Source organism: Sparus aurata, chromosome 4 (assembly GCF_900880675.1).
Source record: "Sparus aurata chromosome 4, fSpaAur1.1, whole genome shotgun sequence".
NCBI classification, from domain to species: domain Eukaryota; kingdom Metazoa; phylum Chordata; class Actinopteri; order Spariformes; family Sparidae; genus Sparus; species Sparus aurata.
The window spans coordinates 28,540,157-28,567,949 of record NC_044190.1 but is presented as its reverse complement, the minus strand read 5'-3'; the positions used below and the strand labels follow the sequence as shown (position 1 = coordinate 28,567,949).

At 43.2% G+C, this 27,793-nt stretch overlaps 1 protein-coding gene across 9 annotated transcripts; it reads right to left on the bottom strand.

The window, feature by feature from the left end:
• Positions 1-2,704: 2,704 nt before the first annotated feature.
• pax6b (paired box 6b) lies at positions 2,705-25,987 on the bottom strand. Of its 9 annotated transcripts, none has more exons than XM_030414912.1 (14): positions 25,755-25,987; positions 19,077-19,298; positions 15,737-15,790; positions 14,647-14,676; positions 11,875-12,005; positions 11,534-11,569; positions 11,232-11,447; positions 10,743-10,908; positions 7,088-7,246; positions 6,762-6,844; positions 6,510-6,660; positions 5,774-5,886; positions 5,305-5,446; positions 2,705-4,536 (listed from the first exon to the last, which is right to left on the bottom strand). In XM_030414912.1, the coding sequence occupies exons 2-14, from the start codon at positions 19,087-19,089 to the stop codon at positions 4,451-4,453; spliced, it is 1,380 nt and encodes a 459-aa protein (XP_030270772.1). In that variant the 5' UTR covers positions 19,090-19,298; positions 25,755-25,987; the 3' UTR covers positions 2,705-4,450. The 9 variants fall into 9 exon arrangements, with proteins under 9 accessions (XP_030270772.1, XP_030270773.1, XP_030270779.1 ...); XM_030414913.1 differs by lacking the exon at positions 25,755-25,987 and adding an exon at positions 19,584-19,720; XM_030414919.1 differs by lacking the exon at positions 25,755-25,987 and adding an exon at positions 16,070-16,144 and having other exon boundaries at positions 19,077-19,432.
• Between the last annotated feature and the right edge of the window lie 1,806 nt (positions 25,988-27,793).

Genomic DNA, 27,793 nt, shown 5'->3' with positions numbered 1-27,793 from the left:
TATTCAGGGTACACATAGATTAAAGTACAGTAAACTCATTTTGGCTTTTGTTTACGTCCCCATACTTCTGGTGTGTTTGTACACATGCCGCATCTCCACGTCAACAGGAAGTCGAGTCACTTTCTGTTCAGTCAGTTCAGAAAGTGGGTTATTATTTAATTGTGTAAAACCAACAAATGTCTCCAGTTACTTCTATGCACGTACATACTGTAAATTTATAGAAGATACTTACTTCAGAGAAGGAATGCTCTCACGTTTTATGTACACAGGCTTCTTATGCCTGCTGGAAATCCTTTTAAATATGAATATATGTGTAATTTAGCACAGATGTAAGCTGCTGGAAAAACTTGAAAATGCAGCTTGAAAAGTTATTTTGTGTAAAAGTGACGATTGCATTTAGAATTTACTGAATTAATGCACATTTAGTGCTCATAATCAACAGTTGCGCACATTCAATTGACAAATATTGTACATGTAGCTCTGCAAGTTTTGAGTGTGTAAGTTTGGACTTCAGGAGAGACTTGATGTTTGCAAGTAGGTGGAATAATACGAGCGTACGTCATTATCGGCATCAGCGATCAGTTGGGAAATATCGCTATATCGGCAATATTCCAACAACGTGCGTCTCTAGAAATATGACATCTTCCACCTGATTGATAGTTTTTCTTCCCTCAGGTATAGTTTGCTGTGCACAGTTAGACAATGCCATGTCACCATTAGCCACACATGCTTATGTAATGAGCATGAATAAGTAATAAGCAGAACGATTCATTTAAGTTCGTGAATACAAGCTTAAATGGACAATTACAGTCTTAAATCAGGTCGAGAAAAGTATTTCCTCCTGTTATGTGGGTTTTTTTTTAAAAGAAAACAAATGATCACGTGATCTTATGCCGTCATCCTCCTCGACTCACCCATGGTAAGAGACAGTGCGCTGTGCTCAGGACAGCAGACGTAACTGCTGTCTTTTGTTTTCATTCCTACTTATTGCTCAAATCTAAGTAATGTTTTATTATTGGATTTATTGCGTATGATGAGGTATTTAAACAGTAAATATCTGTATTATTATCGAGGGCACTTTTTTGTGAAATGAGATCTGCAACAGTAACATGGAAGATGAGCCCTCGGTGCTGCTGGCACATTTCAGAGGACCTACTTCTTGAAAGGCCCACTTAGCCCTTAGCGTATAAAGAAAGCCGTGGGACCGAGCGGAGAGAATACTCTTTTATAATCGTGTCTTTGGCAGCTGCCACTCATGTCCTATTGATTCCCAACCAAGGCCATAGCTGTTGTCCTACAGTAGCTTCAGCTGAGGTCCTGTGGGCTCTCCCGCTGAATGGCCGCGCTATTCAAGCAACACAATGTAGGTCAACACGTTCCTGTTTTTTGTTTTTTTACCACATTGATTATCTCTTTCTGCCGATGATAAAGCAGAGCCGTCTTCAGTCGTGGTCGTGTTGAAGATTAAATAATGAGGGCACCATGTGTTTCGAACACAGTTTACAGAACACACAAAGCCACACTCTGCTTGTATTTACACTGATGAGGGAAATGTTACTTCATGTTTGCAGAGTACACACTGAAACAGGACAGTGCGAGCTTTTGTTCTTCTGCTGCAGAAAATCCAGATTGAAGAAGAACAAAGTCTGCGAAGTTCTCAGCAACTCTTTCTGTACGGAAACTTACATTTGCCTGACTTTGTTCCAAGCGAGACTCGCATGTAAACCTTTTTTATCCCAGCGCTGTGTATTATTTAGACCTCCGCTAATTGCAGTCTTTCTTGCATGTCGAATCTCTCTGTCACTCTCTCTCTGTAATTATTAATGCTCCCCCCTCTGTCTCGCATAACCTGTTCTCTCTCTCTCTCTTCCCTCTCCTCGTGCTCTCAAAAGACAGCATTTCCTCCGCCCGTGTGATAAAAATTGGATTCAATTAAAAGAGAAGAAAATCCGCTTTAAAAAATCTGATTAACCTCCAATCCTCAAAGTTCTGATTGGACTATTAAATATTGAGTGAGACGTGTAAATTCAATTAATCAAATTCTTCAGCGAGATGTTTGGTGCCGTTACATGCTGTGTGAATGTTACCTGACCTCGCTCTCTCTTGAACATCTTTTCCTTTTAGATGCTCTCTCTCTCTCTGTTTCTAACACATCCCTCGAATCCACACACACACACACAGGGACACAACCCCCCTGCTGAGGCAGCAAGTGAAGCAAAATAACTCACTCTGCCACACAATCGCTCCTTTGCCTCGCTCTAGGCACTGACTGCTTTATTCCATGACTTTTTTTTCTCTCTCCTCTCAGCTCCCTCCTCCTCCTCCATTGGTCCTGTATCGTTTTTTTTTTTTTTTTTTCATACCATCGTAACTCTGCTACAACAAGAGCCGGTGATGGTGAATTGCTTGACCTTTCTCATTGTGCCGTGGTGTTGTGCTGTGTGGTCTGTGTCGACTTGGTTCAGCCCCCATACATCAAGAGAGGTTTGTTATTGTGGACACCTTTGTTTGGTGGGAATCGGAGGTGTTGTGTGTGTATTACTGGCTCTTGTACCGGCATTTGTCAGCATTAGATTTGTCGAAATGTGCAGCTATGATGCATCACGTCAACCTTTTTTTTTTTTTTTTGGAAGTGTCCCCGCTCGCTCGGCGAAGATCGAAAACACTGCGTGTGACACAGCATTGAACAGGCAAAAAGGCGTTCTTTAAGACACAATTTTTACTGTACAAAATGTTTTTATAGTTTTCACAAAATACATTTAGAAAGCTCCATTTTAAATAAAATTAAATTGAAATATTTAAGAGACAGCGTGTAGACGTTTTTTATCTCAGAAGCATTGCTCAGACGTAAACCCAGTGTGTGTCCATGTTTCTACGTACACACTGAAAATAAAAATGCAAAACTCAAAAGAGCATGACAGATGATGCTAGAAAAACCCTCCCATGGTCTTCAATTATAAATAAGGACTGCAGGGTTCGACTGCAGTCTCACGAACTCGAAGCCAATGTAATTGAACAGAACGTGTTTACAAAATTTTGCAACACAAGACTAATATCTTTTTAAAAAAACACTGTGTACTAGATGAAATACAAAGGCTTTGGTCTGTTTTACAATCAACAATGATTAAATCTGATATGTACTTGTAAACAACTGCCAAACACTGAAGTTTAAAACTCTGTCAAGCAATGTTTAATCATAATTATAGGAATTAAATATTTCTAGTTGCACAAATTTTTTTTTTTTTTTTTTTTTTTGACCATAGGACACTATAATACAACTATACCTAAGAGACAAATTGTACCTGACCCTAAAGAAATGTATTTCATGATGCATGGAACATTTATAGAATATTCTCGGGGATATAAATGAAATCAACTTTTATTGGAGAAATCTTTCTGGAAGATTTCTAGGGAAGACAAGTACTTTACATTTTGACATAAACAAACTGGATTATATCGAAGACGCAGTCTACCATTTACAGACTACAGGTTGTCGTTTACACCTGTTTTTCCACATTTAAATGTTCTCCGTGGTAAATCTAGAGTCAATCCAACCACCGAAGCACGAGGTCCATGTTGTGTTGCATGTCGCGGCGTCTTTTTGCACACTTTGAGTTGTCGATAGCGATCCGTGTTTAATAAGCCAGCAAAGCTGCAGGCCCGTGTGTCAGAGGAGTCAGGACCACAGCCTCAGTGGGTGGATCGAGTTTGAGTTTTCCTCTGCTAAATATCCATTCGTAAGAAATAAGACCAATAAATAGTTTTTTTTCTCGATACAGTTAAGAGTCTTCCCTCCAGCTTTTTTTTCGTCTTTTTAATGATATGCAACAGCGTCCAGAGACCATGCAAAGGCTGGTAGAAAGTCTCGATATAAGCAGATTTTAAAAAGATAGTCATGGCAGAATCTCTCAGGTTCTCCTCTCTCAAACAAAAACGCAAGACCAAACATGGTTTTCTAGCAGTCCATCTATCAGTACTTGATCTTGGTTTTTCATATTAACATACAAATGGCCATTTACTAACACACCAGAGAAAAAAAGGAAACAATGACTGAAGTTGGAAATAGAAAAAAAAAAAAAAAAAAAACAGATAAGTTTTTGTTCCATAAAAATTTTAACACCGGGCACTTTACAGAGGTCCAATTTTTTTTTTTTTTTTTTTTCGGTCTTTCCATCGTTGTTCTCTCTTTCCGAGTCCTCGTTTTTTGAATGTGCCTAGAGCTACAGAACAGCACACAGTCCCACTGGAAAAACAAAGCCCAGACGTCCCAAGGCTCTCCCAGAGTCTTTCTTTCTTCCTTTCTTTCTTTTCCTTCCCTCCTCTCCTGTCCTTTGCCTCTTCTCAACCCCTCTCTTGCCTTCTCTACTCTCCTGTGCCGTGTATGTGTGAGGAGCACTGCCGGAGGGCGATGGTGGAGTGGGGTGGTTACAGGGTGAAGTAGCTCTTCTCTCTACTGTAGTCTTGACCAGTACTGAGACATGTCAGGCTCGCTCCCTGGGACTTGGACAGGGACAGACACTCCAGGAGAGATGAGTCCTGCAGAGGGAAAGAGAAGAGAGACGTCAGTAAAGAGAAATAAACACAAATAAAACAGCCCCGGAAGTCAACATGCTTAAATCAGATGAGTTTGATGCACCATGCACAGCGGAGTGTGACGGCTAACACCAGCACAGAGCATTGTGCTTTAAACGCCTGCGAATAGGTGGACAAGCAGTGGAGGCCACAGTGAGTCACAATGCTCTGCACATGGTTGCACAGTACAAGGCTCGTGAGCTCGATAAATTGAGGCTTTGGCAATGGCATTTAAACAGAGAGAGTACAACAGCAAATGAATCAAATTAATTAGCAATTTAGCACAGAGGAAATGTGGTTATGCATGATTAACTCTTCATGACTATAACCGGTATATATGGCTCTCAGTAACAGCACCCTAATGGGGTGGAACTAAACTTATGGGCTGGAGTGGTGGGACTGACATGACGACGTTAAGAGAAGCAGCGATGAAATGAGCTTTTTTTTTTAGTTCATGCAGCTGCAAGGGAGGAAAAAAATGACATGGGATGCAGGGGCTGCAGAAGTTTTGTTTTGTTTTTTCCCCCCCAAAATAAGATGGAAAAGAAAGGAAAAATAAAAAAGTCTGAGCAGCAGATCATGAATCAGAGATGGCTATGTATGAAGTACCGCCAGTGTTACAGTAAAAAAAAACAAAAAAGAAAGAAAAAAGAGGTGGCAGAAGTCTAGAAAAAGAGTGCACTGTTTGTTAGCAATGTTGGGCGAAAAAACAATGAACTTTTTTCTGCCTACCTGTTGAGGTGGTACCAGAAGTGGTCATTGATTGGCTGTTCATATGTGCCTGCATATGAGGGGGCGTGTATGTGTCGTAGCTCCGCCCGTTCACAGGCGGACTGGTAGGCAGCATGCAGGAATAAGAGGAGGTCTGGCTGGGCTATAGATGGGGGGGAGAGAATGTTACATTAGCTTAGCCAACCATAGTCTGCAGTACTGTTAAAAGCTCTCAAATGGCTTGATTTAATTTTATTTCTCTTTTTCTCTCTTTTTTTTCCTTTCTATCTGCTTCTATCTGAGAAATGTAATTTAAGAAGGGCAGGAAAAAAACCGCAATTTAAATTACTCATGGTGTGTTTGATTCCACTCCAATCTTATCTTTAATCATAAAAAAAATAAAATAGCACACATCTTTAAACATCACTGATCATTATAGTCTTTCTTTTTCTTCTTCTTCTTTTTCTTTTTTTTTTATTTATTTACTTACTTGCATAGGTAGATTGTTCGCCATGGTGAAGCTGGGCATGGGGGGCAGCGCACTGTAGGTGTTTGTGAGTGCAGAGTCGGGTCTACCCAGCATTGATCCCGAGGTGAAAGACACTGCGGAGGAAAATAGAAATAAGAAACATTAAAAAAACAATAATAATAATATGGCTGAAATGGCGCCATGTGTGCTTGTGTGTGAGAGAGAGAGCGCACTGTCTCGTTAGCGTTACGCGGTGCCGTGCGGTGAGGTGACGCCTTGTTTGACAGGCTGATCGGGCCCGGACACACACCGTAGGCTACACCGTTGTGTCTCAGGTGATTGACTTGTGAGCTTCGGCTCTTGCCGGTGGTGCCCTCCTGCCTGATTCGGTAATTACGCAGATAGTCAGCTGAGAAGTTTTGTTCAATCATCCATCAAAAAAGAGGGAAAAACCACCGGCGCGCCTTCGTGTGAACTAGAGCGCACAGCCTCTCTCCCTCCTCTCTCTCTCCCTCTCTCCTCCTCACCCTCCTCCCACCTTTTTATATTAACCCACAGGATGTCACATAATAATATTCAGTCAGAGTTCACGTGTCCGACTTCCGTTTTAAATGTGTGGTTGCATTAATGAAGTGCAGCTTTCTTTCGCACGCAATGGCTGACAAATTGCCTAAAAAATGTTTTAATATCACATTTTAAGTATTGTTTTCTAATGTGTATGGGGGGTGTGGAGGGAGGGAGATGTGGTGGGGCCTACCCGGTGTGGTGGGCTGTGGGATGGCCTGGTAGACGCTGGTGCTAAAGCTGCTGCTGATGGGAATGTGACTGGAGGAGTTGTTGGCCTGCCGGCGCTGGTTCCGCAGCTTCTCCTCTCGCCTCCACTTTGCTCTTCTATTTGAGAACCATACCTGCAGAGGAATTAGTTTGATCATTATTATCATTATTATTATTATTATTATTATTACAACTTTTGAAAACTCTTAACACACCAGCTGTCAGGGTCACTCACTTGTATTCTTGCTTCCGGCAGGTCGATTTTCGCTGCTAGTCTTTCTCGCGCGAAAACATCTGGATAATGAGTTCTTTCAAATTCTGCAGGGCGGGAAAAAAAAAGTGTCAATAAGGAAGTGATGGAGCAGGTCGAGGGTGGTTAATTTCTGCCGGGCTGTTAGTCGAACACACGTCTGATATTAGTTATTCTTTTATTATTTGTAAAAGACACATAGCCTATATATATTTTTTTTTATTATTTTATTTCTAACAAAATCAACATTTTCTAAAAAAGAATAGAAAAATAACCAATATGGCGGGTTGAAACATGTCTAAGCGTGTCACCTTTTTCCAGAGCCTCGATCTGCTCCTGCGTGAAGGACGTGCGGTTTCTCTGTAGTTTCCTCTTGAGCTGCAGTCGCATCTGCGTCTCCTCCGAGTCCTCCCCGTTCGAGCTGATGGAGTTCGTGTTTTCTCCTGCGCCGTCTTGTTGTTGGCAACCATCTGCACCAGAGGAAAAAAAACAAAAAAAACAGAAAGATATAATAGAAATATATATTCAATTAAGCTAATTGAATAATTAATTCTCGGGGCCTCCGTGTTGCATCAGCTAATTGCGCCGACATCATTAATTAAAAGGCCCCCATCGCGCTTGATTTAATTCAAAAAATCAGGAGGAATGATTGCAGTTTATAGGCGAGTGTTTCCGGAGCTGCTGTGCAAAGGGGAACATTGTGATAAGAAGAAGAAGAAGAAGAAGAAGAAGAAGAAGAAGAAGAAGAAGAGCTCGCAGTTAAAGTATTTATAAAATATTGTGGGAAAAACATTGCTGTCTGGGGGGAAAAAAGCCTTCCGCGTACTTATCGCTCCCTCCCAACAATGGCGTGTGTTCTCAAAAGGTTAAGAGAAATGTGACAAGATGTGGCGAGCCTCCTTTCACAGCCTATGAAATGTATTAAAACCCCAAACTCTCTAGCCCCCTTCTCTCTTTTTTTTTTTTTTTTTTTTTTTTTTTAGGCCACAGCAATGGCCTCAATGGTCGTTCCCATATGGGCGTTGGTATAGCCATTGAGGTGACCACCAACTTTTGAATGGGAGAAGACGCTTTTCAGACTGATACAATGCCTTCAGGAGTAAGGGAAACCATTAAACTATGGACACAGCCAAGGGGACGAGCAGTGAGCCCTCGGTGGGTGTAATATATGGGAGGTTGGGGAGGTGTGTGTGTGTGGGGAGGGGGGGGGAAGCCATTGGAGGAGATGACAAAAGGATCCTCTCTCTCTGGAGGCGCGCAAGGCTATAGTACTTTGGCATTGTGCGCACGAGGATCCCAGTCAACAGAGCTTTGAGTCCAGTGTGTTAACCCTTATCCACTACCATCATTAATCACGTCCCCCGGCCAGCTACACGCCAGTCAGGATTTCTGTCCTCAATTGGAAACAAATGAGTGAGGAGAGAGCATGCAACCCCCTGAACAACCAAAATAAGGCCAATCTATTCACAGCCCCCCTTCAGTTGCAGGGCGAGGCTTATCGGCTAATGTCTGTCTTGTTGTTGGACATCATTATCACCCCGAGAAGTTAATGCGAAATTAAGCAGGGGTGCGTCGATAGAGGCTGTTTTTTTTTTTGTTTTTTGTTTTTTGTTTAGTTTTTTTTATGTAATATCTCACTGATGTGTGAGAGGAGGGGGACGGGTGGGACTCGTGGAGCTTTTTTGTATGCAGATTAAGTTTGTGTTTTGTTTTGTTTTTAAAAAACGGATTCGCTTGTATGTTTTTTATTGTGTGTATGTAGGTGAGTGGGTACTGCCTTGCTCAAGGGCAGGAGCTTGTTGAACAGGTGCACTTGTTGGCTACAGTCTGAAAAGCAAAACGTTGCACTCCCCCCCGCCCCTTCCCAAGAAATGAAAAGTTTGCGCGTATAAAGAACGTCACTTTTTCAAAATGTAAAAGAAATCGTGTTTTATTGATTTATTCAATTTTTTTTGCATGTTGCAAAAACATCTTAAGCGTGTCTAAATGTAAAAGTCTCGGTTCACTGGAGGAAAAAAAGGCCGACGCGCCACGTTTTTCTCGACAATTTCCTCCTGCGCTGCAAGGAAAGAAAAAAATAGACAAAAGTATTCTTCTATAGGGCCAATAGTTTGTATCCACGCTATTTGTTTCTGCGCTCTGGATAATCCATAAAAAGGAGTGAATGTGCAGCTATTATCCGTCTGCCAGACCCACTGACGCTAGGATGGGATTTGTTTTCTTTATAAAAGCGCTGGGAAATAAACTCATTCTTTAGTATCACGATGTCTCAGCCAGTGAGGCGGAAAAGCAGCAAAAAAAAAAAAAAAAAAGAGAGAGAGAGAGAGAGGGAGAGATACCGAACCAATTGCGGCACCTTTCAGCTGCTGAGGCCGGATCAAAACACTCTTGAGAAACCGCTTAGAACTGAAAGAGAAAGTGAGAGACTAAATCCTATAGACGGGATTTGGAGCCATATAGCCAGCGAGCGAAACTGAGAAAGAGATAAAAGAGGGAAATCGGTGAGGAGTGTTTTTTTTTTTTATGATTATTCGTTCGTCTCTTTGGATAGAGTTGTCTTCTTTTTTGGGGGCCCTGTCACTCTCCATGTAGCCTTTATGTCTGCTTACTCGGCTGTCGGATGGAAAAAATATTTTCGTTCCCCTGAGAGGAGCACGGTTTATTGAAGCACCTGAATTAAAAGAACACAATGGACAAAGAGCTCATTATTATTATTATTGTTATTATTAGTAGTAGTATTTTTGTTGTTGTTGTTGTTGTTACTGAGTATATTATTATTATTATTATTATTATTATGATTAATAATAATAATAATAATAATAATAATAATACAAATAAATATGATATTATGATAAATTAAATATGACCTGCAACCAAACCCAACTATAAAAATGGCTGTTTTTATTTTAATGTCAGCTAGTGGTAATAATAATAACTTCATATCATTCCAAAATGACGTGAATCCTTCTAGCTGTCCATAGCTTCCATTCCGCTGTAGTGCTCGTCCACAACAGCCCCCACGCGTCCAAAAGGCTCATCAAACAAAATGCTAATTATTATTTGCCTGCGCTTGAGTTCCAGCGCTTCCCTCTTGCTTTCCTCCCTCTCAGCCGCATTATAAATGAGACACAATGCACAGTGAATAGATATTTGAGAAGCAAAGGCCAACGTTTAAACAAAACAAAACAAAACTACATTAAAGAAAGATGGCGTTCCTTGTTCTTCTACAAAAAAAGAAGGATCCGCTCAGTGTTTGGCCTCTGCAGGAAAAAAAACCAAAAAAAAAAAAACCTCTGAAGTGGAAATATTTCCACAGCAGCCTGACCATCTCCACACTCCTGCATGTTGCCATAATGAGAGACAAAGCCCTCTCTAATGAGCAATTACACGTAGTGCGAACCGTTCCCATAACCAATCATTGCGTGTGAAGGAAAACATTCCTTTGTACTAATATCCGCGCAGCACAGCTCCCCGGCTCTGCCTCCCCATCAGGAGGGGAGGAGGAGAGCGCAGGCTGTTGGATGGACACCTCTGCTGAAAGGACAAGCCGCTGTCACGCACATCCATGTCTGGGACAGTGGAGGCATTCAGACTGCATGCTTGGCCTATGGCTTCATCTAATCGACGAGTCTTAATTGGGGGTCTTGTTCAGGGCATCAAAGCATGCCAGTACAATACCTTCCTGCAAACAGAGCCGTAGACCGGAACCACTGGAATAGTGAGCTGTAAAACTATTCATATTCAAGCATGACAATCCACTGTGACCTCTGAGGAGTTCAGACGGACCTCATGCGAGGGAAATATTCTTTTTCTTTCTATCTATCTTTCTTTTTTCTTTTGGTGACTGACCAACCTGTGCGACCAGAATCTGACCCGGTTCTACCTTTTCTTTCTTTTCTTTTTTTTTTTTTTTTGTGTGCGTGCGTCAAGGTGTCTTTACCGCCACTGTGTGATAATGAGGCTCACCTTGGTTGGGCTGCCCTGGCACTGATGTTCCGGGGTACCAGCCGGGCCGGGTCCCCCAAGTTCCTGTCTGACCGTTGAGCATTCTCAGCTTGTCATACATGCCATCTGCGCCCATCTGTTGCTTTTCACTAGCCAGGTTGCGGAGGACTCTGTTTATCGATGACACCTGAATGACAAATTGCATATGATCACAGCAAAGATTAGGATCGGATAGAGAGAGAGCGCACACGCACACACGCACACACAAATACACAAGCACGCGCACACTTTATAGTTATCCTAATAAATCTGGGCGCTTCCTTTTTTTTTTATTCCGCTGTATGTGACGCGGTTAAGCGCGCACCAAACACTTTGAACCCGCAGCGTGTTTGATAACGACTGAATGGTTGGCTGCACCATCTCCTCTTCCTCCACTGCGTGAGGGGGGGAAAAAAGTCACTTCATGTGGCAAATTAAATCATGCACACAACTTCCAGTCGGCACACTTACACTGGGTATATTGTCGTTGGTGCAGATCCCCTCCGACAGAAGTCTGTCACGGATCTCCCACGCAAAGATAGACGGACACTCCCGCTTGTACTGCGCGATCTTCGCGACCACCTCTGGAGTGGCTACCCGGGGCTTGCTGCCGCCTATTGCTCTCGGTCTTATGGAGCCAGTTTCATAATATCTGCCCAGGATCTTGCTCACGCAGCCGTTGGATACCTGGATAGGAAACAAAAGACACAATTCACATACATTATTTACGACTAGTAACGGAATTTTCTAAGATGGCGTCAAATAATTATCACCTTTTCACTGTCCAGCACTTGGACTTCATCATGGGTCTATAAACACAAAAAATATGCCTTGAATGGTATATTAGGCATTGCTTACAATAAGAGCAGGCACATTAATTTACTGTGTTGTTGTTCGTCTGCCTTATTACATTTTCCAGAAGACGGAAAGATTATCATTTTTACTGACTTTATAAAACAATCATTAAATGCAACATTCACGTCACAGGAAAAAATAAAATAAAATCACACGAGAATTTTCCTCTCAATGACTTTATCTCTACAGGTTAAGTTTGTGTGCATTGAAAACAAAAATGTTGTTTCCGGGGGCTTCAGTGGAGGAGTGTGGTTGTCACCTGCAGTATCCTGGAGATGTCGCAGGGTCGAGCGCCACTGTGAGCAAGTTCAACTATTTTCTGCCTGGTGGAATCCGGCAGCGGTCTACCATTAACAAACACACCACCAAGCTGGTTTACGCCACTGTGACCTACATGGAGACAAAAGCATCGCGGTCATCAAGCCGTCACACAACCCTCCCAACTACAGCATATTTGATCATATAAAGCACATGGATGTCACTGGATGGTTGGTGGTGAAGGAGGAAGAGGAGGAGGAGGAGGAGGAAGAAGATGGTAGAAAAGCGCTCAGGATAAAACCCGAGTTAAAAACATGAAGCATGGAGACAGAAGTACACTGCAGATTACTGAGGGGGGGGAAAAATATTAAATTATTATTATTATTATTATTATTATTATTAGCTGTCATGTGGTTGTTAAAAAGGTGTTTAAAAATCCAAGTGCACCGACAGAATGAGAGTTTAAAGAAGCTGCGGCACCGCTCGGTGCGCTATGCCTCCTGAAGACGAACTGCGCAGCTATTCAGACAAAACACATGCACAACATGGATTAAAAACGAGCACAGCGTCATGAAATCTGAACCCAAAACATCTCGATGTGTTGTTTTTCCTAATAATGAAAGAGCGCATCAGTCCGTCTCCCGCCCCGAGGAGACTCAGCCGGGCTTTTTATCAAAGCGGCAAAACTTCGGCATTAAAAACGTTCAGCACCGTTATCCATCCCAGCTGCGCGTCACACCAGCAGCACCAGCAGCTCGCTCATAAACTGTCCTCCAAATAACAACCACCAGCAGCGACGGTCACATAAAAAACCGAAAAAAACCAAAAAAAAAAAAAAACCCCACTATAGCTGCAATAATGTGTTAAATTAGCTTCCATTCAAAGGCGTCGCTTTTCAGGAAAAGTGCCGTTAAAACCGGACAGCGACGCTCCGCCAAGAAACACACAATAATTACGCGTCAGGAACACAGGCAGCACACAGGACACCAGCTCTAAAATAGCTATTTGTTTATGATTGCTTATTGTCTAAAATGAAAAAAAAAAAAAAGAGATAGCTTTTTGAAAATTATCCTTAAATTGTTCTATGGCATCTCGCTAAAGCACAGAATAAGCCCGCAAACCTGAAGCCAAATGGGAGAGCTGACTCCCCGGAGTGCCTGAGCTTCGCTCTGCTTCTCCGCTGCCTTCCCCTGCGCTGCCGCCCGGTACATTGACTCCGGGAGCAGAGGCTCCTTAGCAATAAATAAGCTCCAAATATAGAAGAGGGGGAAAATATGATGAGCCTGCCTGACATTTGTCTTTAAAATAAAGCTAGCTGCACGTCAAGTTTGAGCTTAATTTCTGGAAATAGGCGGAAGTCGCCTCGGATCATGCATGGGAGGCTAATTGAAAAGATCAGTTGGAGCACTTGTGGCAGGCATGTCACTTTATGACACCGCTCTGCTTTTGAAAATCGCATCGTCACGACAAATAGTAGCATGATAAAACGACCCTTTCTGTCTGCATTTGGATATCACTCAGACAAAATTGGACGCTACTCGTTTACCCTCCGAGGGAGACTTCGTTTTAAGGTGGCCGGGGGCTACGCGCGGTCACACAGACGAGGGCGCGCCTGGATTCTTAACATATTAAAAGTGACATGCAGTTTTTTCTCTCCCCTCCTTGTTTGTATTTGACAACAAATGCTCACAGCCACGCAGTCCTGTTGTGTGCAATCGGTGGGCGTCTTTGCCTCGGAAATATGTCACAGGGCTGCGCTTCAAACCCGCGCACTTTATTTTACAGGGGAAATGATCACACGGGCCTTTTGTATAGATGAGTGAATCCGAACCTGCTTAACTGGGTAACACATCCCTTTTGGCCGCTACGCGCAATAATCTTCCAGCGTGGATCTGATTGATAGTAAACCCATTATCATCCCTCCTGCTCTTTGGTAATTCCAGGATTAAGTGGAATTAATAGACTTCTTACTCTGAAATTGGCCTTGCCCGCATTAGGGCGCTCTGCGGGTCCTCAGTGAGCCGCTCCATCTAACCTCAGATTTATAACTCTCCATAAATCCTCCGGATCGATAAAACCGTCAGATAAGGACATCACATAAAAATAGAAAAGAAAAAAAAAATCAAACCCCTCCTGAAAGGTTAAGTCTTAATCATGTGCACAATTCCCTCAAGTGGCCAACAGAAGTCGATCTCGCCCGCTGGCGCTGATTATGCGCCTTGTATTCTATTGCGAGTCGACTAATAGGAAAACATATGGTGTCAATTTGGACGCTCCCCACCATATACACCCAGGAGTTATTAGCACAAAAGCCACCGAGGCCGTCGCGACCTTTAGACAAACCCAAAGGGCCGGGCCCAATGATATCTCCTCGGCAATTCGCACCAGACATCACACGCCAAAGCCAGGGGAGCATCCCATTATCATCAATCCGCGGCAAAAGCAGGAGCGCCGGGCATTGTACACGAGCTTTGATAAGGCCCCCATCAGCTCCGTTAATGGACAAGCGACTAATCACAGCGCCGCGGCCTCTGAGACAAACCTCTGCTGCCACCAGCTTGTTAAAAACTACTTCTGCCTTCTTTTCTTTTCTTTTCTTTTCTTTTCTTTTCTTCTCTCCCCCCACCAAATCCAGCCGCCAAAGATTGGATTCAACACATCATATATTATTTTTGTTTGTTTTGATTAGCAGCACAAGACACGTCATCATCATCATCATCATCATCATCATCGAGGTATATGGAGAATAATATAATGAAATTATTCCACACACCTTCATCACAGATGTCATACACCTCTTGTCCAGCAGCAAGAGAGAAAATGTTTCATGTTTATCTTTTTTTGTTTGGTTTTTCAACACACACACACACACACACACACACCAGCAAATTATTAAAGGACACATATTCAACTCATGGGCCACTTTAACACACACATCTACCATGTTTTATTATTATTTTTTTTATGTTTTACTTTTATTTTTAAAGGATTGGCACCCACTATGCACTACGGTTGTTAATGTTGAGTTCACCCCTGCGCCCTGACACTGAGGCCCGTGCGTGTTTTCTCTCACTCTTCAGTCCATGCTGTCTGTCTGTCTGTCCATGAAAGAATATGGACTCATCTACATAAGACATTATTGCTATTCCTCATGTTTCATGCAAGGCTCCTCTCTTCCCCCCCCCCTTCCACGCAGCTAATCTTGTATGCAGCCTGGCAGCCAGCTCTAACGCTAATGCAGACGGCTGTGCAATTATTTAATACCAACTCAAGCAGAAACAAAAAAAAAAACCCTCCTCCGCCTCCTCCCCCCATCTCTCCATCTCTCTCTCTCTCTCTCTCTCTGGAGGAGGACGACGTGTGATTAACTTGTTCAATAATAACTTGCCTACCTATCATTGCAAAAATAAAATAAAAAATAAAAAAGGAGAGAGAGAGAGAGAGAGAGAGAGAGAGAGAGAGAGAGAGAGAGAGAGAGAGAGAGGAGGGGGGAGAAAATAAATTAACAGCAATGAAACGGCCATCAAATAACTGCGAATACACTTCCCCTCCACCCTCCTCCTCTTCCTCCTCAGAGTCATGCAAATCTACGCCTGCGACATACATTCCACCCCCCTTTTTTATTTTTAAATGAATAAATAAATAAATAAAGTTACAGCGCTCTAACAACCCGGTGCATAAATGTCAGTGGGTGCTGCTTCCATGCAACCGCACATAGTGGGAGGGGGGGAAGGGGGAGAGAGGGGGAGAAACTTTGTACGGTTGTAATCAAAAAAGTTTTTCAAAATAAAACAAAGAAACAAAAGGAAAAAAAAGGAAAAAAAAACAAAGAAAAGGAGCCCAAACATAAAAAAACAACTTACTGTTCTGCATCATTGAGGCTACGCCAGACTCCCACGTGGCTTGGTTGTGGTATTCTGAGCGTCACAGGGAGGAAGAAGGAAAAAAAAACACACACAAAGCTGGTCAGCATCAAGACACAAAAAAACACTTGACTGTCAAATTATTTGCAATGCATTTGTATTTTATTTTCATTTTAAAATAAACATTTCTCATCTCCATCTTTCGATTATAGCATATATATTTTTAAATAATTATATTTTAAATTTTTTTTGCGGGATCTTGTGCTTTACAACAGTATAGATGCATCATGAATGCCTCAGTGTATGTACTGAATGTATTTTAATTAAACTTGCCTGGAAACAGAGATGACTGTCCACTCTATAACAATTTAGTCAATCATCTGCCGTTTTCACTACTTTAATGTCTCCCTATAGGACAAAGCAAAACAACACATTAGCACAGCCACAGCTATACTGATGTACTCAAACTTAACTTCTTTTTTCCTTTTTTTTTTTTTTTTTAAATCAAGCCCTTTTTTCTTGACTTTTTTTTTTAGATGTTTGCTGCCCAAAACAAGTAAATCGAGAGGGGTTTTATTTGAGGGGCCTTGTCGAACTAACTTCCTCGGGCCTGTAACTATTTCACTTTTTTCTTTGTAAGAATAATAATAGCAGAAAAAAAAGAAAAAAAAAAGTTAATATAAAGCAATCAGCCCTCATCGTCTCACCAGGAGATTTTTCTTTCCCCCCTCTTTTCAAACTTGATCTCCCTCCTCTTGTGGAGTCTATCGTGGTAAAACTGTACAGTGACACACGTTGTCTACCTCGCCTCACTGCTCTGCAAAAGTCCAGAGCAGGAGGGGGTACAAAGCTGGTGTACAAAGCCTGCTGGACTCCAACAATGCACCCCCTCCTCCCCTCTCTCTATCTCTCTCTCCCTCTCCCTCTCTCTCTCTCTCTCTCCCTGCCACCGTATACCTCAGACCCGGGGCGAGAACTCGGCCTCCGCGACTAGAAACACACAGCTTCCCCACTAAACACACCAACAAGTTCAGATTAATACAAAGAGCCGGAGGCATGCATCCACCCCCTCCGGGACCATTCACAAACACACACACACACACACACACACACACACACACACACACGACCGTGACCCCGCCGCCGCAAGTGCGTGAATGTGGGTTTTTTTTTGTTTCGCCCCGCTCTTTTTACCAAGAGTGTGTGTATGTGTGTGTGTGAGAGAGAGGGAGAGAGAAGAAAAAAAAAATTAAAAGCAAACGTAATTTTCTTCTTAATATTTGGTGGTTATTTGGTGCTGCTGGTGCGGGTTGTAAAAGCGGGTTGAAAGACACAACAGCGCAGTAGGGCGCTCAATTGGAAAAGACAAATGCATTAAAGAAGCTATTGACTGAGAGGGAGGCTGGGGGGGGGGGGGGGGGGGGGGAGGAGGGAGAGAGGGAGGGAGGAGGACAGATAAAAAGGGGGCCAAGGGAGGGAGAAAGTCTGAAGTTTTTTGTTTTGTTTTGTTTTGTTTTTTTTCTCTCCCCTCCGCGCAAAGTCGTGTTGTGTGTGTCGGAGCAAAAAAAAAAAAAAAGGCCCAATAACGTCGTCTAACACGGCTGCTGTTTTGGTCCGTGAGACGGAACCAAGGAGGCCGCCATTGCGTTTTAGACTGCTCTCTCTCTCCCTCTCTCTCTCTCTCCCCCCCCTCTCTCTCTCTCCCTCTGCTGTGCCGTTCATCTGATCCAGATTCCATCACACTGCTGCACATGTTAGTTAGCCTGCTCAGCAGCAGATAAAGACGACCCAAACATTATTATTATTATTGTTATTATTATTAATAATAATAATAACAAATAATAATATCAGTATTATTATCATTATTATTATTATTATTATTATCATTATTATTATTATTATTAACAGCCTCTTGTTACGCGCAAAGCGAGTGCGTAAAAAGTGTAAATTAAAAGGACATTATGTTGAGTCTGTGTCAGTCTGCAGCCTTTCAGCCTCGCAAGGGTCCGAGTGGTTAATCATTTATTTAAGGTCGAGGGGCTCAAACGTCGTTGTTCCCGAGGTTAACTACGATCTAATCTGCATTTCTTTTTTTCTTTTTCTTTGTTGCCCCCCTTTTAGTAATCCCGAACAACAACGTCTGAATTCGGAGTCGCCTATTCCGGCCGCTGGATCACAACAGCAGGAAGTGCTTCATGGAGGCCTTTGCACCGCAAGTTGCATCCTAACAGCGGATGTATAAATATATATAAATATTTATATAGATATAATTATATTTGATTACACGTGCAGGTTCCTTTAAAAAACGTTTTTGCATATTATAGAAAACATGTAGTGAGTGCGTTATTAGCGTGCACACAGACAACAGGTTAAACGTCAGCTCAGAGGTGCAGCATGTTACCACACAGGCCTGGTGTGTTTTTTTTACTATAAATGCTTTTTTAAACGTTTAATCAAAGTCGTTTTTACGCTGAATTCTGCTCAATTTATTTAAATAAAAACGCACAATTGCAGCAAAAATGTATACACATTTATATTATATTATCAACTCCTTTATTATGTTATTTTGACAGAATAGTTTAAAAAGCAGCAGCAGCAGCTTGTGTCCATAATTTGCGTTTTATTGTGAAATGAGTGCAATTATTTCTAGCTATGAACAGTGTGACGGGCCTGTCGACACAGTGTGTGACTGCTGTAAAATGCTCCACAGCCCAGCTGCGAAAACGTAAACGGTGTTTTTAACTTGCTGTCATTAAAGACAGACTGAGACATCCAAGTGTGGAAAATAATAATAAAAAAAAAAGAAGTGTGTGTGGGGGGGAAGTTGTATTTTTCTAACGCACAAACATACTATAACAAAAAAAAAACGGGCCTTCCTCCCCAACTGCTTCCATGGAGCTTCTTTTCTTTTTTTTTTTCGTCCAGGGCGCTTGGGTGACTCGCCTGCATGAATCAATCTGACACCTTTCCTCAACGGGTCATTGCGCCCCATTCTCCACGATGATCACTGTCCTGGCCCAACGTGACTTTTTACTCTTTAACTGTCATAAATAAGCGGTAAGCTATCCGCGGGCCCTAAAACACGGCGACAAAATCGAGCAGATAAAACAGACAAGGGACGCTAAAGGCTGTTCGCCCTGCTTCTGAGGGAGAGAGGAGACAAGACAAGGCTGCACAAGCTCCCTGAACCTCAACCTATCAACCTACATCCGAGGATGAATCACCTTACAGTGAGATTAATAAGTACAATTGGAATATATACATAATAACAATAATAATACACAATAAATAATGATTCAATAAATTAAGAACACAGGCAAACTTTGAGTCAGGATCTCACCTTTTTGGGGCATCCTGCGTCGTTGTCAAAGTCCTTGGCAAACTACAGGCTAACAGCCTAGTTCTCCACGCCACAGAAAAAGAGAAAAAAAAAACCAAAAACCAAAAAAAAAAAAAAAAAAAAGCCGACCAGGATCAGTCTCTCTCTGGGTGGGGGGAAGTTTAGTAGAGGAAAAAAAAAATTAGTTTCCAGTGGTCTTCGCCGGAGACGGAGGGGATATCCCTGCGAAGTGGACAGAGATTGACAGTGAACTCAGATGTCAGGACGCACGGAGTTTGGCGAGGATGTGCGCTGGCGTGTGAGAGAGCGAATGAGAGAGTCGGAAAGAGAGAGAGTGGGGAAGAGAGGAGAGAGAGAGAGAGAGAGCGAGAGAGAGAGACAGAGGAGGAGGAGGGGGGTTGGAGGAGGAGTGGAGTGGAGGGGGGGGGGGGGGAGAGAGTGGTGGTAGTGGTAGAAGGAGGTGGGGTGGGGGGGGGGGGGGGGGAGAGAGGAAGAGAATGAACACACCTATGCTGATTGGTGATGGAACAAGTGTATTAATGTTATGTGTTCCTGGTCTGCTGTGTGCGCCTCGCCTCGCCTCGCCTCGCCTCCCTCCGCCGCTCTTCACTGGCCCATTAGCGCGACCCGACCTCTGTCATCATCCCCCATATAAACACTTCCCCCTGCGCCACAGCCAAAGCGGGAAACGGGGCCGAGCCACAGCGCGCGCGCGAGAGAGAGAGAGAGAGAGAGAGAGAGGGAGGGAGAAAGAGAGGGAGAGGGGAGAGAGTCTCGTCTTCCCAGCCCACTAATCAGCCCACGCATGCAAATACCCTGCGCTCACTTGCTGAATATTGCCCTATTGCAAGAGCAACTGCCTCGGAAATGCCCATTGGACGGAAGGCTCTATTCTTCCAGGCTGAATTGGGTCCGCGCAGGGAATCTCAGGCATGTTCAGCTCCAACCTGAGGCTAACTAGTGCTGCGAGGAGGGAGGGAGGGAGGGAGAGAGAAAGAGAGAGAGAGAGCAGTGCGCACATGAACGTTGGAGCTCTTAACAGCAAATTAAAATTACAAAGAGCTGCAGCGTGCCTTTAATGGAGCTACACATGCGATTCATGTTATATAGAAAGGTGTAATTATGCTTTTTTAAAGAAAAACAATAAAGTTAAGGAAAGTGTTTTTTTGTTGTTGTTGTTTGTTTGTTTGTTTGTGGTTCTGCGTCCATGCACGTGTCGAGTGCGGAGTGACAGCACTGACAGAAAACGCACCAGTTTCGCCTTTAATAAACAAATAAATGATTTCAACAACTTGACCCTGCCTCACACGTACACACATCTAAAATGGATTAAATAAAAGTGAATATAAGAGTCCAAAAACATCCCTGAGAGGAGACCTCTGCTGCTGCGTGGAAAGTAGTGCACCTGAGTTTGGAGACTTTTAAAAAATATACATATATTATTATTATTATTTTAATTCAGCGCTCTGTGTGTGAGCATATTTACGTTGACAGTCTTCGGCATGTACGAAAAAAAAAAAAAATAAAAAAAAAATGGCACGACCCTTCAGGAAAAGGTCCCCCCACGTGCTTTTGTTGATTCTTTTGGGTATCACCTTCCCCCTCCTGTCAACAAGAACGCCGTGCGTAAAGAGCGCAGCCTTTAGGCAAGCTCCGCTGCTTTTTATGGACACATTTGCGAGGCGCGGCGACGTCACTCCCCGCGACCTGACAGCAAATAGCACGCGTAAATAAAAGTAAAGCAAATGACTGTGTAGCCATGGCCACACGCTCTCCCAAGAACCGCGCGGTGGGTTGAATGACTGGCTATTAACGCACACCTCAACGCACCCAAAAGCAACCCCTCTGCGCCCGTGTTTGAGCATACACCCGGAGCTTTGGGCAGCACCAGTCTCGGCACTGAGGGAGCCCCGTCGCTTTTACTCCAAAAGGAGGAGAGACCGAAGAGGGGGGGGGGGAATGAGGCTTGTATGGATGTGGAAGCCAAACTAAAGCAAGAAAAGGGGGTGCGGGAAAGGGCAAAGAGAGGAGAGGAGAGAGAGAGAGAGGGTGAGGGTGGGGGACAGGCAGAAGCAGGGGGAGGGGGAGGAGAGAAATAGCTTTTTTTTTGTTTTTTTGGATTGGGAGGCCGTGAAATGAAGTCATGGAGGCCTACACTTGACTTTCTTTGACATGTGAAAAAAGTAGGAGAAGTCAGAGCTCATCAATAAAACACTTCGGAGGTGAAAGAGGGCTCCCTAACAACCATCGCATTCCTGACTATGGGTTCAATGAGTAGACAAACGACGCTGCCAGAGAGAGAGAGAGAGAGAGAGAGAGGTGAGAGGCAAGAGAGGGAGGGAGGAAATGGGGAGTCAGAGAGAGAGAGAGAGAGAGAGAGAGAGAGAGAGAGGGGACTGCCCGGCTTGAATGGGGCCCTCAGTGGGCCGGCGAGATAATGAGCTGAGAGGACCGGCTCAAACTGTCACCGAGGGTCCCGCGGTGAGGAACAACACTTTGGCCAATACTCCTTCATCAAACAACCCGTAAACTAAACGAGCACATTCATCTGTTTCTCCTTCCTGCATTGTTTCTACTCACTTAGACTGGTGGCTCAGCCTATAGGCCTACCGTGAATGGGCCCGCAGCTTATATCAGCGAAGGGAGGAGAGGACGAGAGAGGAGGGGAAGGGGGGGGGGGGGGGGGGGGGGGGGTTCCCAAACATTTTCACGTCAAGAACCCCCCTATTAGACATGCATTAGACCACAAACACCCCCCCCTCTGCACTCACCCCACCCGATTTGAGCCAAGAGGCAAACCTCGTGTTAGTTATGATTTTTACTGTAACGCTGATTGGGACAGGGGAGAGACGTCACTGTTCACGTTTAACGTTTACGTGTTTCTTTTCTTCTTTACCGTTTTCAAGGCGACCATCGAGGGGAAATGATCTTCTTTAACATATGAGAGAGTGTGGTCGTGTTGAGTAAAAAATAAGTCAGAGCTGAGCTTGAAGTTGTTGTGGACGCAGTGTTTTACTCTGCGTCCTCACGAGGGTGTCAGCCACGGTGGAGCGTCAACCAAACCCCAGCCGCAAAACTGCGAATTTAATAAAAAATAATAATACAAAAAAAAAGAAAAAGAAAAAAACACAACACAATGAGCTCGATCATGTGACGAGATGCTGATACACATGTGACATCTCGTCCAGCAATGTTCAGCTGCAAAAAGAAAGAGAGAAAGAAAGAATGAAATATCCCAAGCAGGCCTTTTAAAGGACTTCGGCTTCCTTGTTGTTCTGCAGCCTTTTTACCTTTGTAGTGCAAATGTTATTGCACACTCACTTGTCACAGGCTGCAGCTGTCAAAAAATTCACACCACTAACCTGCCCCCTTCGCTGAAAAGACAGATTCCCCGATGAGTGTGTCAAGTAGTTTTCTTTGGAAACAATACCTCCAGTAGGTTATTGATTTCTTTGGTTAAGCTGTAAATCCGCTCCGAGAGCTAATTCGTTGTCTCCACTCTCAGGAGATTTTTCTTTTTTTTTTTTTTTTCCTTTTTCCACAATCTTCACTCGCATGCCAACCAGGCCTTCGGCTTTACGAGGAAGAACCCAGTAAGAAAATATATATATATAATTTTTACTATATATTTTTTTTCTGTTTTGTAGGGTAAGGTCTGTCTGTGGAAGAAAAGAAAAAAACGGGGATAGGCCGATGTTGGGAAAGCAATTAGCCCAATTCGGATTATCAGCAACTAATGCCAAAGGCCTTGAAAAGAAAGCCTAATCTGGTCGCTATTTTCCCCTGAGGCAGTGTGGTATTTGTACCCATCTAGAAACTTTTAAATACAAAAAAAAGAAAGAAAGAAAGAAAGGACGAAAGAATAAAAGCGAAGGAGCTGCGGTGGAAAACAGTGACATTGTTTTTGGACAGGGAGAGAGATGTAGTGCAGGGAGAGAGAGAGAGAGAGAGAGAGAGAAAAAAAACCCTCCTCTTCTGGTTCTGGATCAGACTTTTACAGGCTGATGTAAATCTGTGTGAGATGAATCCATCATGTGTTAAAGTGGCGGAAAAGAAGCTTTCCAATTGTTTCTCTTTTTTTTTTTGTTGTACTGCTAATTCTGACTTAGTTTTATTGAGAGTCGTTTGCCTTTGTGATGCCACTGGAGGTCACAGTTGACTCACCTTTTACGCGTGAGGACATCAGGAGGGAGGTCTGGTAGAGAAATGTTACGAGATGGTTTTAGGTAAATAAGAAAGCTGGCTGTGCTGGAACATTGGTGCACTGATTTATAGTTATGTATGTTTTTGATTTAGAGTAGAAGTAGAAGGGGTGAGTTTGTTATTTCCTTGCGGAGGGAACTCATCAGAACCCGTTTGTTTTTATTTTTATTTCAGGACAGAGCTACGTGCACATTATAGAAGCTGCTGTTACCGCCCACAAACCCCAAACTGATCATTTACAGGCCCCAAACTTTAATGCACCTGCTTTACGCACTGTCGAGCAAATAAACAAATCCATTACTGTTATTATTATTATCATTATTATTATTATTATTATTATTATTATTATAAATCTTATACTGTTGTTTATTATATCTATTATTAATTGTTGGCAGGTAATTCTAACTAGATTTTGACTGATAATATTGTTGACAGTTCTGTGGTGGAAAATCAATTGAGGTTAAAAATAAAAATGTAGTTTTTAGATATAAAAAATCAAATTAAAATCAACACACTTATTATTATTATTATTATTATTATTATTATTATTATTATTATTATAAGAATAATAGTTAAACAAATCAACTACAACAATATTATTATTATTATAAGTAGCAGTATTTTGTCACGTCGACCTGAATCTGTGAGCTGCTTTCTCGTGGAGCTGACCTGTCATTCATCACCCAGCCTCGGATTGTCACATTTACTCCCTCTGAAGAGATTCATGAGCCAGTCGCTGCTTTATTTGCATAAATTATTTGCACTTTTACAACGTGTGATTCCGTTTTCATCAACAATAATTAAACAATCACATGCTTGTTTGACTTGTGCGCAGATAATTCATTAATCTGATTTCTTTTTTTTTTTTTTTTTTTGTCTCTTTTCTTTTTTTTCTTTTTAAAGGCGTGTGGAGCGCGTACCGGAACAGAGGAGCTGTTAATGTTTCATTTCTCAGTATTTTCTGTAACTATGCGGAGACACAACTCCAGCACGGCGTGGACAAATCTAAGTAGTTTTATTGATTTGATTTATTTTTCCCGGAAGAAAATGTTTGAAGGTGTTTTTTTTTTGTTTTTGTTTTTTTAATCAAACATGCTCCTTCAAAATAAATGTCTAAATGCCTCTAAATATATTTTTCAACTGAATTGAGCTTCATCGCTCTGTTCCTCCAGGGTAAGATGTGTCGAGAGGTAAACATATTAATGCAATGGTTTTTTTTTTTTTGTAATTGACCTAGTTCAACCTCCATCGTGCACGATCTTTTGACATGTTGTGTGGAGCTGAGGAGAGCACCCGAGCCCTTCCTGGTGCAGCCCTCGCAGAAGGTGTGCAGTCCACAGAAGCCCTCTCCTGGCAAAAGGCTGAAGGCTGGGATAAACACCGGGGCTAATGGTGTCACAGCGCTGCTCGGCGAGCGTGACAGAAAAGAAACAGGAGGACCCAAACATACAAGAGCCTGGACCTGAGGCATCCGCAGCCTCCCCCAGCTACTGTCTGGGGCGTCAGATTTGTGCTTCTATACATGTGACGAGGCAAATAAAAAACAACACATAGAAGCTCATTTGATCAGAGTGGAGTAAAAATAGAAAATGTGTATATAAATAGTTTTTTTATAAACAAGTATAAAACAAGGCCCAGGCGTCTTTTTTTTTCTGGAGCGTGGCAACCCTCAGGGCGCACATGTCATTCCCTCCTGCGTGCGTCAGTGTACTTTAAATTATTTGACACACTCTCTCTTCCTGCAAGTTGCGGTCAAAACTTCTGTTTTATTCCACAACACGAGTAATAACTTACTCTAACTCGACATTTAAGACGGATTGCTTCTGCAAAAGATCTCATGTGGATCGTGGCGCGGTGAAAAGGAACAAGAAGAAGAAGGAAAGAGGGAAAAAGCGCCGTTTGGCTGAAACACTCCGCTGACGGACAGCGTCATTTTCCACCGCGCTGATGGATCGAGTGCAGCTGAATAGATCCCATACACATTCAATTTACTGTACAGGTCGAAGCCTTTAATTCCCCCCCCTGCGCAAAGCTCACGATAATAGGCGCTTTTTAAGGAGTGACGTGCGCTTAATTCCTCGGTGAAGATCGCTAATTACACGCTGTAATGTGTGCGTGATGGATGACAACAACAGAGAGAAGGAAGAAAAGAAAAAAAAAAAGAAAGAAACCCAAGTCAGCTCGCCGTGTCTCAACCGTGCACACCTCCCGGAGCAACGTGCAAGCACTTAACCAATAACTGTGCCTAACTTTGCCGATGCACCGAGTTTATAATCAATCTGCAGGACGCGTTCAAGTTCCTGCGTTAAATGTTCAGCCCTGAGGAGATTGGGGAGAGCGCAGAGAGCGCGCGTTTGCAGCGTTTAAACATTAACAAAAAGGAGAAATTCCAAAGTGTCAGAGGGTTTAAATATTAAAGAAGAAAGAGGGGGAAAAAAAAGAAACCGTTTGAAAATGAAGTTCATCCAAACTCACCGGATGAGAGGCGGCAGACGCGTCTGATGAGCGGTATCCTGTGCGTACGAAGCGGCTCCGTCCCTCCCCGGATGGATGAATCTCTCCTCCGTGTCACGGCGACAGAAACTTATAGGTCCCGATTAAAATCTATCTACCTTTGGATCCGTCGTGGAGTTGAAATGTCAATGAGAGTGGGAAAAAAAATCTGCGGCTCTTACCAGCAACTTTCCCTTCGGCATCAGCCCTCAAGTTGGCAGTGATTGGCTGGAGCGACGGGTCGACGTCATACCTTGGACAGGACACAGAGCGCCGAATGGGGAAGTGCACAAGGTAGCGTGGAGCACACCGGCCTGTTTACTGTCCCAGTGTGTGTGTGTGTGTGTGTGTGTGTGTGTGTGTGTGTGTGTGTGTGTGTGTGTGTGTGTGTGTGTGTCTAACAACACTCTGCAGGCTCCTGGTTTTATCTTATTGTTTTACTTGTATTTTGGGTTGTTTTGTTTTTTTCATCTTTATGTATTCACTTCTCATTTTATGTTTTAAGTCTTGTTATTCGTTTTATAAATTCCATTTTATTTCACATGTATTTCTCTAATAAAGTGTATTGTTTTGTAGCAAGTGCAATTCTTATTTGACTGACTTTATTCCAAGCTGTCTCTTGTTAAAGGACTCTTCCTCAAGACACAAGAAACACGATCCAGGTGTCTCCAGTGATATCAAAAACAAAAGTCATATATGGAAAAAGCATCTCTAAGCTCATCCTGAAACCGTATGGGGTCATAATAAAATTGATTTTTTTTATCATTATTATTATTCCATGTAAACAGAGAGCAGCAGGGACCCGGATGCTAAAGCCTGGTGGATTTTATTTTGAAATGTTAAACTTTTACATGGAGATTGTTTCTTTTTTAGACAGTTTTGTGCGAGATCTTGTTCATATAACTTAAAGAAAAATAAATGTCTGAAAACCATCACAACAATGGCTCCAGTCCCTTTAACAGCTGCTGCGTGTAACAGCTCCTGGGGAGACAGGGGGGGTAGACTCACCGTGAGAGTCTCAAGACATGAGCAAGTGTGGGTTATTGTTGTTGTGTTTTTTTTTGTTTTTGTTTTTTGTTTTTTTAATCTGAGCATGCTCAGTGTGCAACAGGTGTGGAACGGAACAGGTGCAGGCGAGTCAAACCTGTGAAAATGCTCCTCGCGGTGTATCTGTGCGGGAGGGAGGGCTGTAACTTCCCAAAGCTGTGATATTAAAGAAACACGTCACGGCTCGTTTCTGTTGCGAGGACTACAAACGCAGCTAATCATAAACATGAGTTATGTCGTACAGAACGCCACTGACAGTAAAGACGTTTTTATTTTCCACAGCCCTATAAAGTTGTCATCCACAACTCGTAATGGTGCCTCGGCTTCCCTTCCACTGAGGTCGGCTAAAAGCCTCGAATCCTGTTTCACAACCTCTGATGTTTGTGTCAATTTGAACAAGCCGGTGAGTAAATGGGTAACCGCGCCGCCGCGCGTCTCTCAGGAAGAGACCGGGGCAGCGCAGGTACGGGCCAGTCAGGACTGGCTGTGTTTGGGCCATTATTTGGAGGAACGGCCATTAAGAGGCCTTGATACTGTGCAACGCAGCAGGGTGCTCGACATGCGCGCTGGAAACCGCACGGCTTGGGTCCCTGCTTATCAGGCTGTCAATAAAACGAGATGGGATACAGCGGTCGAGCCAGGTGCTCCCTTTCCCTTCCCACACAGCCCCGCTCTCCAGAAGCAGATCAGGCGTAAACGCAAATCTGTCCAGCCGGTTTTCCCTCTGCCGTCACCACGCTGCTGCTGCCGCCGCCGCCGCTGCCACCTCCCTCCCTCCCTCTCTCTCTCTCTCTCTCTCTCTCTCCCCCACCCCCCTCCCCTCCCTCACTAAGCCACACTGACAGTTGATTCACATTTTTATGAATATATGGAAACTACTTTGCAACTCAAATGCTCGCCCCCCGCATTTGCATGTAATCCCAACTCTCTGCTGCTAATGCATATTTAGTAACCGCATACATTTCAATAAAAGT

Bases quoted from the DNA above. Each gene is read 5' to 3' on its own strand.
- pax6b (XM_030414912.1), bottom strand. The intron at 5,887-6,509 runs GTAGGCCCCACC...TTTCCTCCGCAG, and splicing joins CCCACAGCCCACCACACCGG to TGTCTTTCACCTCGGGATCA. The intron at 5,447-5,773 runs GTAAGTAAATAA...CCCCATCTATAG, and splicing joins CGAACAATCTACCTATGCAA to CCCAGCCAGACCTCCTCTTA.